Source organism: Protopterus annectens, chromosome 12.part0 (genome assembly GCF_019279795.1).
Source record: "Protopterus annectens isolate FY-2018-M chromosome 12.part0, PAN1.0, whole genome shotgun sequence".
Lineage (NCBI taxonomy): Eukaryota > Metazoa > Chordata > Ceratodontiformes > Protopteridae > Protopterus > Protopterus annectens.
Window position 1 is genome coordinate 1,252,667,913 of NC_056746.1, and position 14,013 is coordinate 1,252,681,925.

General features: G+C 42.9%; 1 protein-coding gene across 8 annotated transcripts in view; it reads left to right on the top strand.

Moving 5' to 3' along the window:
- Positions 1-14,013, top strand: part of CBFA2T2 (CBFA2/RUNX1 partner transcriptional co-repressor 2) — a 370,144-nt gene that overhangs the window by 334,410 nt on the left and 21,721 nt on the right. For all 8 annotated transcript variants that reach the window (XM_044090262.1, XM_044090269.1, XM_044090265.1 and 5 more), the window contains one exon: positions 12,251-12,441. In XM_044090262.1, the coding sequence (XP_043946197.1) occupies positions 12,251-12,441 (191 nt within the window). The remainder of the gene's footprint in view (positions 1-12,250; positions 12,442-14,013) is intronic.

Genomic DNA, 14,013 nt, shown 5'->3' on the forward strand with positions numbered 1-14,013 from the left:
AATCTCAAGATTTTACAAAGTTATGCATATTTTTGATAAGGGGGCCACAATTACTCCTTTTTCTGGTTCCTGTTATTTTCTATGTCTGTGATTTTTTTTTATAGCTGTTCTGTAATTAAACATCTGTAATAGGTATAAAAGCTAATAAAAACTGTTAGGTAAGCATTTGTTTTTTTTTGTTTAACAATCCAGACCATTATACCATTGTGATGGGTGTGCATTTTTTTTTTATCTCTTCCTGTTTAATAAAATATCTTGAAATAATGCTGACATGAATGTACTACACTGAAGCTCGACATTAAGTGGTAGTTAAATGCTTTTTTTATGAACTTCACTTCTATAGGAATATATGAGTTTGGGGGATTTTTGTGCTTTTGTTTTGTGTGACTTCTGCCTAAAAGAGGTCATCTAGTTGTCTGATTCCTCTTATGTTTGGACATTAATGAACTCAGGATGCATCATCTTAAGTGATGGATACACTACACTTGTACAGTCTGAAGTTAAGTTTCCCACTGCTGGATGCCATATTGCAGCTGGGAAGAGGTGAGATGACATTTAAATTACCTGCTTTGTGATGTCCGTTTGCATTGTCAGCACTTTTGTCATCTCCATTTACTCATTAGCTGTTGCTTCTATCAACTAGCAAGGTACTTCACCACTTGTAAAGATGGAGTCTGTAGAACTTTTTTCTAGAGCTACTTTCTGCTGATTAGATCTTGGACCTGAACCTAAGGTAAGAATAGTGGTAAAAGTTGGAAATAATATGGAGATTCATATGGAAGAAGGTCATTGCATTCACCTGAATATTAAATGTACATTGTTTCAGCCTTCTTTGCTAGGCTTCTGTAAACCTCTTCATTGTATGTGACTTTCTTTAATTTACACATTGTGCTCCAGGGCTCCCTGTCCTTTTCTCCTTAAATCTAACTTGAATCAACCACTTTTTTCCTCCAAGTCATCTGACATGCCTTTGTGACATTTCATCCTTCTTTTCCATTTGCTTTTCAGTTTCTGTATATGAGGGTGACACTGTTCACATTACTACAGTTTCACGCAGCTCCTTATTGTAATTCCAAGACTCATAATCAAGACTCCAGAAATTAAAAAACAAAACAAAAAAAACACAAAACTAAAGAATAGTGAATGTCACCAGTCTCAGTTCTCATTCGAACTTATTTTCAGAAAGTGGCTTTCTGCTGCACCCCCACTCCTCTGCTGCATATATATCTATACTATAAGATTCCCATACCTTTGATAGGCAGTCTTGGACTTGGTATTTGTAAGTCCCCGTTTTAATCATTCGGTCTTACTATTCTAGGACGCATACTTACGAGTCTTGGAATGTAAAACTGTTACCCTTTCACTCATCTGATAGCATGTTGATAACCGTCTTGTCTTCCTGTACCTGCTAAATCTGTCTTTCTTTGCATGTCCACCTGATCTGGACTCAATATGCTAAGTGTAGCATTACTATTGCTGTCCATAAAGGAAGGATGATGTCTGTCATCTGTGAGACCACTCTCTGTGCCAAATAACGTGCTGACTGCTAACTGAACAGTTGTTCTTGCACCATGTACTGCATGATTTGTATGTCTGTAAATCCTCTTCATATTTTAGTATAGGGATTTCATCAGTTTCAAGACGTGCCCTTCATTTTTATTATGACACTGCACGTTGATGCGGGTAATAACCACTTTTTGATGAAATGGGTTTTGCATATCCCCATGTCTGGGTAGATGATTCTTGATGGCCCCATCTGTAGAGATAGTTCAGTATACGTCATCCTGTAATGAGACAGCCAGTAAGCTGGATGAAGTGTTGACTGTAATAAAGTTGTAATATAATTTGTTGTGATGCATCCAATGTACTATGTGGTACTGAACAGAGTAGCTAACCCTGCCTTCCTTCCAGCTATACCAAAGTCATTGTTGCCATTGCCAGGCTGTCAGACAAAGCTACTGCTAATTGGTCATCTTGTGGCTTTTAACTGCAATTTTGTTTTGGTTTGTCTATCTTTATGACTGGGTTCTGTATTGAAATGTGCAGGTGCTATAGATTAAAAGACATAGAGAAACTGGGTCACAGTGCTGTACAGTAGAGTCAGTAAGAGGTAAAAATGAAATATATACATTGCATGCCCTTTTTTGCAGTTAAAAGTATAATAGGATGGACCACCTGAAAGTCACTCAGCATATCTGTGAGTCAGAGTTGTAATTTCAACATGTCTCCTTTCCTGTAATTGCTGGATTGCTCATTAGAGCCATCAAGATCCATGTCTGCACAAACACCAAGAAGGCAGAAATCTCCAAAAAGAAAGGAATCATTGAGCTCCGTTAGAAACCACACCGGTAGTTATTTGCTATAGAAATCATTGGTCAGGGAGTTCAGCTTTGTGGAGTTCCTGTTGGAGTCTGCTCTTGGTGAATAGTCAAGCAGTTCTCAATTGTTTTTTTTCCTCAAATGATCCCAACATAACAGAGAAGTGGAATGACTTAGAAGGTTTATGGCCTCAATGGCAGGAAAGAAAGGCAACTTTGAGTGAGACTACACAGTAAATGGGCTAAGATTCTAACATTTCAATTGAATTATAGGCCAGTGGGAGGAAAAGAAGTAAGGGCTTAAAACACATTTCTAACGATTTTATAGCCCTAAAATATTAAAATGTGATAGCTAATGCGAAGAAAGAGCCAGGAAGGCGACTTTGTAAAATATTCCAAGATTTCATGTGAATTCTGCTGTGGAAGCTGAACAGGAAGGAAATGACATGCCTTGAGGAAATAGCTAATTTATGTTTTATTCAGATATTTCAATGTAGGGAAAGTTTTGCAGAGAGAAAAGTATACTCTGGTGTGATGAAATGCTATGTCTAGCTATAGTCACAAAGGAACAGTCAGTTCATGTTCTTCTATTTCAGTGTTGCAGTATTCTACATGTGGGTTTACACCTCTTCCTTTGTGTACATCCGGCCAATGTTCCAAAGTTTTTCACTCCCTTAGTGGTGCATGGGATGCCTGATGTGGCTCAGGGAACGTGGGCCATACAAGTGACGTCAGCACGCACCAGCCCTCAGAACTTCTCAGCCACCAGTCATACGCCAGGTGTTCCTGCTACTAGCTGGCATCGAATTTGAAAAATCAGATAAGTACCCCGTTGGGGAACCTTTCAGTCCTTCATTTTTAATTATATTGCTTGTTCATGTCATCCAGAAAGGGCAAGTGTAAGTGTGGCCAGCAGATTCCCCACAAAGACACTCATGATCAGTGCCTTTTTTGCTTGGGTAAAGAACACGATTACAAGAACTGTCCTATTTGTCAGGCGTTCGTCCCCAAACCCTACGTAGCCGCTTGCATGCTCTAAACTTATATTTAGAGAATCAACGGTTGAAACAACTAGCATTAGGAATGGAGGGCTCTTCTGACGTTCCTTCAGAACCGCCAAAGAAGAAGGCCAAACCCATGTGGCCTACAACTACCACTGTGCCTCTACCATCCATCCCTCAGCCTGTGACCAACATCGGCCTGGCAGAGGAATCGGATACCTCCACAAAGGATAAAGCAGATACCTCTGAGGAAGCCGCACAATCCCACACAGATGGCACATCCATAGAGGCATTACCGACATCTGTTTCCGATGCCAGGGGGAACCAGCGCTTTTTGTAGGCCTGTCTGATTCCGCCACTCCCATATACTCTCCAGACCTAAGGCCTTCTCCTACTCAGACACCAGCTAGGCATCTCAAAAAGAAACAGAAAATGAAGCATGTCTCTTCCCCTTCTGAAAGCATGCCTGACTGGCAGACTTTCAGCCAGAGTTTTTTCAATGCCTTTATGGCCCTACAGCCTACCTCTGCAGACAGTGCTAGCATTGCCCCTCCACTCTTGTGTCCTAGGCCTCAAATCTCACACCCAGCTAGGAGAGAAGAGGAGGATTTTTCTGATTCTTCCTCTGAAGATTTTCTCTCTTTACACCTCCCAGATCACTTTTCTCCCTTGGGGTACAGTTCCCCAGAAGAAGAATCCATAGACCCCGACTCCCCAGCTGAGGATTTGACCTTTGGAGAAACAATGTCTAAGATGAAAGACCACTTTAAGTGGGTATCCACTGAAATGATTGAGGTTCAAAAGAGATACTATGACCTCATTCAGATGGACTCCCGGAATCCTTCTGCTGTAGCTCCAATCCTACCTGCTTTCCTGGATGCCTTCTCCTCAGCATCTTTAAACCCAGATTCACAACCACCTGCCCCACTCAGACTTGACAGACTAGAAAGTGCCCGAATCAGACAAGTACCACCTTAAATGTTCTCCAGCAGACCCAGCCACTATCTCCATATCCACAGATAAGGCTTCCAAACTCTTGCCTACAACCACCAACTTCCTGCTGACAAAGACAGCAAGACCATGGAGCATTTGGGAAAGAAGATTACACTTCTACCCTGTCCTTTAGGGCTACTAATTACCAGACACACATGGCCAAGTATACCTTATCTCTCCTGGAAAAAGCCACCAAGGAGTTGGCTGATATTCCAGACTGTGCAGCCAAAGCATCATTGTCTTCCCCTCCTGACCCTTATGCCCAGGTGACCAGGCACTCAGTAAAGTGCAGTTATGATCTGGCTGAAGCCTCAGCTAGGTCAGCTGCATCAGCTTCTGCCTTAAGGAGATATTCATGGTTATGTTTACAGCTCCTGCCTGATGACTTTAGGGCAAAGCTGATTGATGCACCCCTGGATAATACAGCCTTGTTTGGTGTTAAAGTGGCTGAACTCTTTAACTGCCTTCAGGAAAAAGAGAAAGAAATGCAGGACCTCAGACACATGCTTGTTTCACCTGTACCTAAGTTTCAAAGGAACTACCCTTCAAAAACCCAGTTCATTAGAAAACCATCTCGCCCCTTCAGTCCCAGGAAACCTACTAGGAAGCAGCCCCCTCTGGCTAGAGCTTCTCCCTCCTCCAGCCAGAGGCCACCCTTTCATGATAGGGCAGGTAGCGGCTGACTACCTGCCAACTACCCCCCACACCTGTCAGTCTGTCTCTCTCACTGCCTCCCTGTATGGTCTCACATCACCTCAGACAAGTGGGTCCTGTTTATCCTCCAGAACAGTTACGTCATGACCTGGATCCACCCACCCGAACGAAAAGGCATTCCACAGCCCCCAACACGAAGATTACACCTCTTGCAACCTGTGTTGCAAGCTTTGCTGACTCAGGGCACCATTGAACCATTGCCTCCGGCCGCAAAAGGAAGAGGTTTCTACTCCCGAATTATTCTGGTCCCCAGAAATGATGGACCCTGGAGACCAGTACTAGACCTCTCCCATCTCAACCTATTCCTAAAGGTCCTTACCTTCAGGATGCTGACTCTTAAGTACTCTCCTCCCCCTGTTACTTCCCCAAGGGTTCATGGCAACCCTAGACATAAAGGATGCTTACCTCCACACTCCCATAAAACCCACATTCAGAAAATACCTGAGGTTCTTGGCAGGCATATCCCATTTTCAATTCTCTGCCTTGCCCTTTGGGCTGTCCACTGCACCCAGGGTGTTCACAAAATGTTTGGCTCCAGTGTTTCCCTACTGCAGAACAAATTAATCCAACTATTCCCTTACCTAGACGACCTGTTGATTCAGGCGGACAACAAGGAGTCCCTGCTGCTGCACATTCATCTAGTTCTGTCTGTCCTAAGTCTCTAGGATTCCAGATATATTTCCCAATATCACACCTGGAGCCCACTCAGGACATTGTCTTCATGGGGTGCAGAATTCGCACAGACTTCATGAAGACCTACCTGCCACCATATAAGGAGGAATCACTAACAGAATATCTGCTTTGTGTCTCTCAAGCAGCAGAATTGACAGCAAGACAGTACCTCAGACTTCTGGGTTACATGGCAGCCACCATACCCATGCTACCCATAGCAAGACTACATATGAGGAAGTTACAGTAGTACCATCAGTCAGTCTGGACCCAGCACTCCCATCCTCTGGAGTACAGGGTTCCCCTTCTCCCTTGCTTGAAACTAGAAATTCAGTGGTGTGTGGTACAAGTGACCAGCAACCCAGGTCTACTTCTTCAAGCCACCCCTGCCAACACAAGTCATGCATATGGATGCCTCAGACTTGGGATGGGGAGCAACTATAGGGCAAAGAAAAGTGCAGCCTGTGGCCGAAGCCACACAAACTAGAACACATCAATGTTCGAGAGATGAGGGCAATTCTTCTTGCCCTGCGAGCCTTCCTACCTTACCTCCAGAAAGGCCCATTAAAGATTTTCACAGGCAACACCACGGTCCTGTGGTATGTCAACAAACAGGGAGGGACCAAATCATACCTCCTTTGCAGACAGGCTGTGCTGGTTTGGGAAATGGCCACCTCACAGGAAGTTTCCCTGCAGGCAGTTTGCATCCCCTCTCCACAAATCCCAGGCAGACTGTCTCAGCAGAACTATCACAAACGACCACGAGAGGATGTTTCACAGGGATGTTTTCCTGGACCTGGTCCACCGGTGGGGTATACATCAAACAGACCTGTTTGCCTCCTCCATCAACAGGCAACTTCCTGGCTTCTGTACCAGGAAACCAGACCCCCAGGCACTGGCTGCAGATGCCTTTTCAATATCTTGGAAGGGGAAATTTCTGTATGCATCCCCCCCCCCCCTTCCCATTGATTCAGAAGGTCCTGATGAAAATCCAGCAGGAGAGACCAAAAATTGTGCTGGTGACTTCTTACTGGCCAAGACAGCACTGGTTCCCCCTATTCCTTCAACTGTCCAAAGGTAATCAACACAAGTTACCCCCCTCAGTGGACTTTCTCACACAGCACAAGGGATCACAGATACACCCACAGTGGTAGTCACTGCACCTCACCCTGTGGTTGATAGGATTCTGATCCCCTTCAGACACCTTTACAGTGAGGACGTGCTCAATGTCCTGCAGGAGGCCAGGAAACCTAACATGAGAAAATCTTACCTTTCAAAGTGGAAAAGGTTTTCCATACGGCGTCACAAAAGACAGTTGGACCCGCTGGCAAGCAAGACCCCTCTAGTCCTGTTTTACCTGGGTGAACTACTGCAGACAGGTCTGGCCTCCTCTACAGTTAAAACCCACTTGTCTGCAGTCTCTGCATGTCTTCCTCTGGATCCACCCCTAGCATCCAGACTCCCTGCCAAAGTCTTCCTCAAAGGGGTACTCCACCTAAGACCCCCAGAAAACCAACTCCTCCACCTTGGGATCTTAACTGTGTCTTGGAAAAACTCACTGTGGCTCCTTTTGAGCCATCAAACAAAGCCTCCCTAAAACTTTGCACATAGAAAACGGTTTTATTAGTGGCCTTGACCTCAGCCAGGAGGGTCACAGAGATACAAGCTCTTATGGCTACCACACCCTTCCTAGTTTTCCACAATGACAGGTTTACTCTTAGAACTATCTCTTCTTTCATGCCCAAGGTGGTGAATGACCTATCCTTGAACCAGTCCGTACACCTACCTACATTCTTCCCCAATCCTCAGGGGGACAGTGAGAGAGTATTTCATTCCCTGGATGTTCACAGACAGCTCAGGTTTTAGCTACACAAAACCAAGTCCATCAGACAATCTTACCAACTGTTTGTCTCCAACCCTAAAGCCCTGGGGAAGGCAGTGACCAAACAGACCATCTCAGCCTGGATCTCCAAGGTTATCACCTTCTGCTACCAACATTATGGGAAATCCCTGCAAGGTAATGTAAAAGCACACTCCACCAGAGCTATGCTGTCTTCAGGAACCTTCTTTAGGGGGCTAGATACCTATACTATCCTCAAAGCAGCTACTTGGTCTTCAATTCACACCTTCACCAAACATTACAAACTGGACCATATTTCTAGAGCCAGGGTGGGGTTTGTCAGGGCTATCCTTCATGGATTCCTGGAGACTGCTTCCAGACCACCTCCCCATCCACATTGAGCTTTGGCACTCACCCACATGTAGAATACTGCAACGTTGGAATAGAAGGACATAGAAAAGTTGTGTAAAATCTTACCGTAACCATAGATGTCCTTCTCTTCCATGTTGCAGTGTTCCTACTCACCCTCCTTCCCCTCCTGTTAGGTTGCATTTGCCCTTCTGGGTGGTGCTGGATGGGCTCTGCTTTCCTAGGACTGGCTCTGACTGGGGCCTTCAATTCTGAGAGCTGGTGCATGCCGACGTCACTTTTATGGCCCACGGTCCCTGATCCACTTCAGATGTCCTACGTACCACTGAGGGACTGAAAAACTTTGGAGTACTAGCTGGATGTACGCGAAGTAAGAGGGATAAACCCAAATGTAGAATACTGCAACATGGAAGAGAAGGACGTCTATGGTTATAATAAGATTTTACACAACTTTTCTTTCTCTAATTATTCGAACATTGGGTAACATAGCTGGTTTATAGTTTCTATTGGCCAGGATAGTCCAGGAATACTAGAAGAAATGCATCAGTTTAAGTTTGCATGGAATGCTCCTAGAGGGCTGAAGTAAACAATTGCAGTAATGGTGCAAAACAGAGGAGTAGAAGAAATAGCAAGATATTCAAGAACTTCTAAGATGATAAACAAATGCTAGTTAAAATAATTTAAAAAACATATATGGATATGTAGTGATTCACATTTTCAAACTATAGTATACGAGCTGACAATTGCAGAACATGAAACCATTCTACTCATGATATTTGCAATATGTTCATGTAGGAAGCTATTTTGCAAATTATGATAGCAAATGGAGAGCGAGAAAATGGTAACATTTGTATTTACATGTTGTGAACAAAGCTTTAAGAGCATCTTTATTTACTGTGGTAGCTGCTACCTCTGGGCTTCTTTTTTACCTGCTTGATGTGATATTAGATTACCTTTTTTGTAACGGGAGAATGATGCTTCTTTGGACTAGCTCTCTTTCAGCATTTTTTGAAATTATCTAGGGTGCTTTCTTGCCTGGTTTCTTATGGCAGGTGATTTCACACTGCTGTGGCCAATTTAGAGGAGGCTCTTTCACCAGTAGTGGTTTTGAATCAATGACTAACCTAACTGGGAATGTCATTTTGGCTAAAGTTTGTGGAATGTTGCGGTTAACAGATTGGAGATTTTATAGCAAAGTTTGAGTTGGTTAAAAGTTTTGGCAATGGTGTCATCAGTGTGTTTGTTGAAGAAAAGTGAGGTGTCTAGGATGAATCCTAGGTACTTTTTCCCCCCAAGACTAGTGAAGAACATTGCCATTTAGGTTATCTATGCACAAGCATGGATTTTTGGAAGCTTTTTTGGTGTACTAAAGATCATAGTGCTGAACTTTAGGGTGTTAGTAAGTAGGCTAGATTCATGGGTCCAGGTGCATAATTTTGTGAAACTGGCTTGAAGTTTGTGCTTCAGGTTGTATAGGTAAGGACTGGATTTTAGGATAAGAATGTCATCAGCTTACATGACACGGTTAAAGTGATTAAGTCGGTGATGATGCACGGTTAGAGTGGTTAAGTTGGTGATGATGTTGCTGATAGAGATACAGTAGCATTGGACCAAGAACAGAACTTGGGGACCACTGTATTAAAGCTACTATTATTACAAATGAGGAATGAGCTTTGTATTATAAACATACCTTGCAGGATGCTCAGTAGCAAGTTCTGCCCAAACCCTGCCCACCATCCAACAATCGGTGAAAGTAAAGTAATATTCATACCCATGGCAGCATGAATACTCATTGTCTATTGGTAGTTTACCCTTTTCCTCAAGGTAGTGGGATCTTGGAGTTGGTATATTTAATTTGCGAGGGTGCAGGGGGCTTTGTCCCCCTGCAAAAACGAAGGAAAAAAATACTTGCAGTTATTCCACAGTCAACAATGAATGTATGCATGATCAACAGCCAATGTATGCATGATGTCACACTGAAATCTGCATGGCTGTCAATCATGCCTCACAACACACCTGTTTCACCTGTCAATCACTGAGACTATGCCCACTTCTGCACAGTCTGGCCTGCGAAGTGCTTTACTAATACAGTACAGAGGAATGTTCTATCCTGTGGGTAATTTTTTATCCATCCTGTTATCGTAGTCTTGTAATTTAAATTTAATAAGTTTGAAGAGTAGGAGGTCATGGTTCACAGTTTCAGATATTCTAGTAAAGTCTATGAAGAGCCTTCCTGTTAGTTTAGATTAATTCATGTTAGTATAGAATAGATATTGTCTGTGCGTAGCTAGGGTGGGGAGAAGGGTACAGCCCCTCATGGCTGCAGAGTGTCAGAGGATACAATCTTCAGATCTGCCTGCCTTTTTTTTTTGTTCATTTTAATGTCCCATACTTGGGGGATTGAGACAAGGTGGAGGGCTTTTGGACTTGTGCTGAGCGTGACAGTGTAAGAGAATAGGGCATTAGGACCTAGTGATTCTCTGTAGCCTCACTCTTGCATTGAGGGTCACCAGACCTGAGAGAGGACACTGGGCTCTAAATTAGTCTGCTGTGTCTCTTGCGCCACATAGGGCAGTGATGGTCCTAAAGGCTTTTCCTGAAGCCATGTTGCTTATCACATATAAGATGATACTTATTTATACAATTGGATATTTACTTGTAGAGCTATTTTTCAAATATTTTTGCTACTGGGCAGAGATTTGCATTTGGTCTAGAGTCTCTGTTTTCTTTAGATTAAGCTTTTTTATGTTGTGATATTAAGACTGCATGTTTAAGACCTCCTTGTAATTCTACTATTGAATTCAGTAAGAACTGTGCTGTTCTACAAACAGTTATACTAACTTCCTTCCTGGGCATGAAAACAGCTTTTAGTACACTTTGTTTTCTGAATATTGGGAAACCGGGATTCTAGATTAGAAATCACCAAGGCTGAAGACATATTGAAAGGTAAACAATCCAGGACTAGAGATTTCTGCTTTCTGTGTAGGGAAGGCATGAGGGGGAGAAAGCTGTGGTTCTAGATGCACACCAGGTACTTGAGTTCTATTCAAATATTTGCACTGTAATGCATTTTGGAGATGTTGCTGCCCTTATGAATTACTATCCTTCAAGTAAGACATTAAGTAGAGGTGGCATCTGCCAAAACTGAATATTAGTGGTGCTATGGCACTTGTATGACAAAGAGTTCAAGAGCTTCCCTTGGTGTCCCAGCTAAACGTCCCGTGATTATGTGGGGACTACCTCCGGTCTCCCATGAATAAGGACATTGGGCTTTTAGTCGCATATAGTGATTGTGGTAGATACAAAAGAAGCATTTAATGCAGTTTAAAAATAAGCCTGAAGGTAGCTGGGGCATTGTTGCTGCTTATCCGTACACTTAACAGTATTGTGTCTCAGAAGCTGAAAAGTATGTTATGTGCTATTCTGCAAATGAAAACAATGCTGCTTGTGTGTGTGTGTGTGTGTGTGTGTGTGTGTGTGTGTGTGTGTGTGTGTGTGTGTGTGTGTGTGTGTGTGTATATGTGTGTGTGTGTGTGTGTGTGTGTGTGTGTGTGTGTGTGTGTGTGTGTGTATATATATATATATATATATATATATATATCAAATACATACATATATATATAAAATGTGTATGTATGTGTGGTCATGATGTACCTTAGCAAATTAAACAAATTAATAACTGCATAGTGATAGCTGCAGTGGTACGGCGGTAGCGTTGTTACCTCATAGCAAGAGGTTCTCCCGTTCGATTCTCGGCTTGGCTTGGGAGTGCCTTCTATGTGGAGTCTGCATGTCCTCCCCGCGGTTGGGTAACGTTCGAAAGACATGCGTGCGTAAATGGGAGTGCCTTCGTTGAAGGTTGGGAGTCGAGCTGGCACCTCGGCGTTTCCTATACAGCTTTTATGGCGTGTGTGTGTGTGTGTGTGAGTGTGTGTGTGTGTGTGTGTGTGTGTGTGTGTGTGTGTGTGTGTGTGTGTGTGTGTATGTGCTGAGGAAACAACAGCTCGATATTTTAGTTATACCACTAAAGCTTATTTGATACACTTCATAGTCACACACTGGTCTCTATAGACATGTACAAAATGGTGGAATGAAGCAGGATGGCATGCGTTACTTTCTGTACCAGAATGTCATGGAAACTTGCATTTTCTTAAAGGTTGTTTAAACAATTTAACACATTGGAGTTTATGGCTGCAGTCTGCATAGCAGAAGTGCTGATATTATTGAAATGTGAATACTTAATAAGAGCTGTTGTATCTAGCTGGGAGTCTGTCTGCAGATAAAATGTCCCACCGGATGTATTCATCTTCCCTGACCTTTTCTCTCATTGATTCTCTTTACTGTAGAAGAGGCTGTTAATGAGGTTAAACGCCAGGCCATGTCAGAGGTTCAGAGGGCTGTGGCTGAAGCAGAACAGAAGGCCCTAGAGATGATCACTTCTGAACGAGCAAAGATGGAGCAAACCATTGCTGACGCAAAACGTCAGGCAGCTGAAGATGCATTCTTGGTAGTCAATGAACAGGACGAATCAACTGAGGTAAGCAATCTTGTCTAATTAACACAAGGATGGCAGTTGATGTGAGTAGTGCATGTGATGTGTCAGTAGTAATAACTTTACACAATTCCTCAGGTGTGCACACGTCAGTGCGCACACACACACACACACACACACACACACACACACACACACACACACACACACACACAGTCTTTGGGATGTTTATTTTTTCCTACTTCCACTTTTGTTTCCTAGCAGTGTAAGTTTCTACACTCCCAGCAAAAGTTACTTGCACATGAGTGTTACAGAGGCATCTGAATGCTAAGAGCAACCTTTAGAGAACAGACAGTCTCCAGCATTCAGAGTGAGGAATGCAGATAAAGCAAACCTCTATAAAAGCCATAATATAATAAGTATGTTTTAGCAGTAAGCACACACAATAATTTATTTTTTTTGCCTGCCAAATTGACCTCTTTTACTGTAAAAGTGCATATCTCTGAGAACTCCATATTATGATCCCTAAAGTTTTTCTTATGTTCCTATCCTGGCAGGATGCATTAACTCACTAGACAAAACAAAATACCATTAAAATAGAAGATTGCAGCTTTACATGTTAGTTGAATATAGTTTGCCATTGAATAGGTAATTTACTGGTAAGCAGTGTTACATTGTAATATGACTAATTTTGAACCTGTATGTGTTGATTAAAACAGTTTACTGTCTGTCACTTGGTCATACCACACACCGGTGGTTTACTGTCTGTCTCTTGGGCATGCCACACACTGGTGGTTTATTGTCTGTCGCTTGGGCATACCACAAACTGGTGGTTTCCTGTATGTCGCTTGGTCATACCACATACCGGCGATTTTCCGTCTGTTGCTTGGTCATACCACACACCGGTAGCAGTAGGATGCTGGGTGTATCCTTCATGGAATAGATTCCAGAAGCAAAGAGGCAATGGTTTTACTGTCCCATGCCTTGGTCAAGCCACACTTTGAGTATTTTTTGCATTCTAGAGACCATGCAAATCATATAAAGGATTGAATATCAGATTGGTGGAAGGAGTCCAGAAGAATGTCACAAGAAGAGTGCATGAGATGGGGTTAAGGATGTGATCAAATACTGGAAGAGTTAAATATTTCTCACTTGGGGGCAGAAAAGACATGGGGACATGACATGAGTATACAAGATCGTGTCAGGGAGATGGGAAGGGATTGTTCTGAACAGAAACAGTGTAACAGGAGGGGCAGAGGTGTCACATTTTAGAGAGCCATTTACTCCCTGAGTCTAAAAAAAGCATTTCTTCATAGAGTACTGGGTTGTGGACATATAAAAATGGGCAGTGATGAGTAACTCCATGGAGTTCTAGAACACAGGAGAAGAGGTGAAGGACAAGATGGGAAGGAGGGGAGATAGAATTCTGAATGCCCCAAAAGAGCAGGCTACAAAGGTTTATTGTTTTCTGCTGTCAAGTAACAGTAATTAATATTTAGCGGCATCTGTAAGGATTCTGTATTACTGAATGTGTTACACACTGTAGTTTGATATCCCTTTCTGTTTCCCCTAGGATAGTTGAACTGCCCAAAAAGGAAACCATTTAAAATGTTGGAG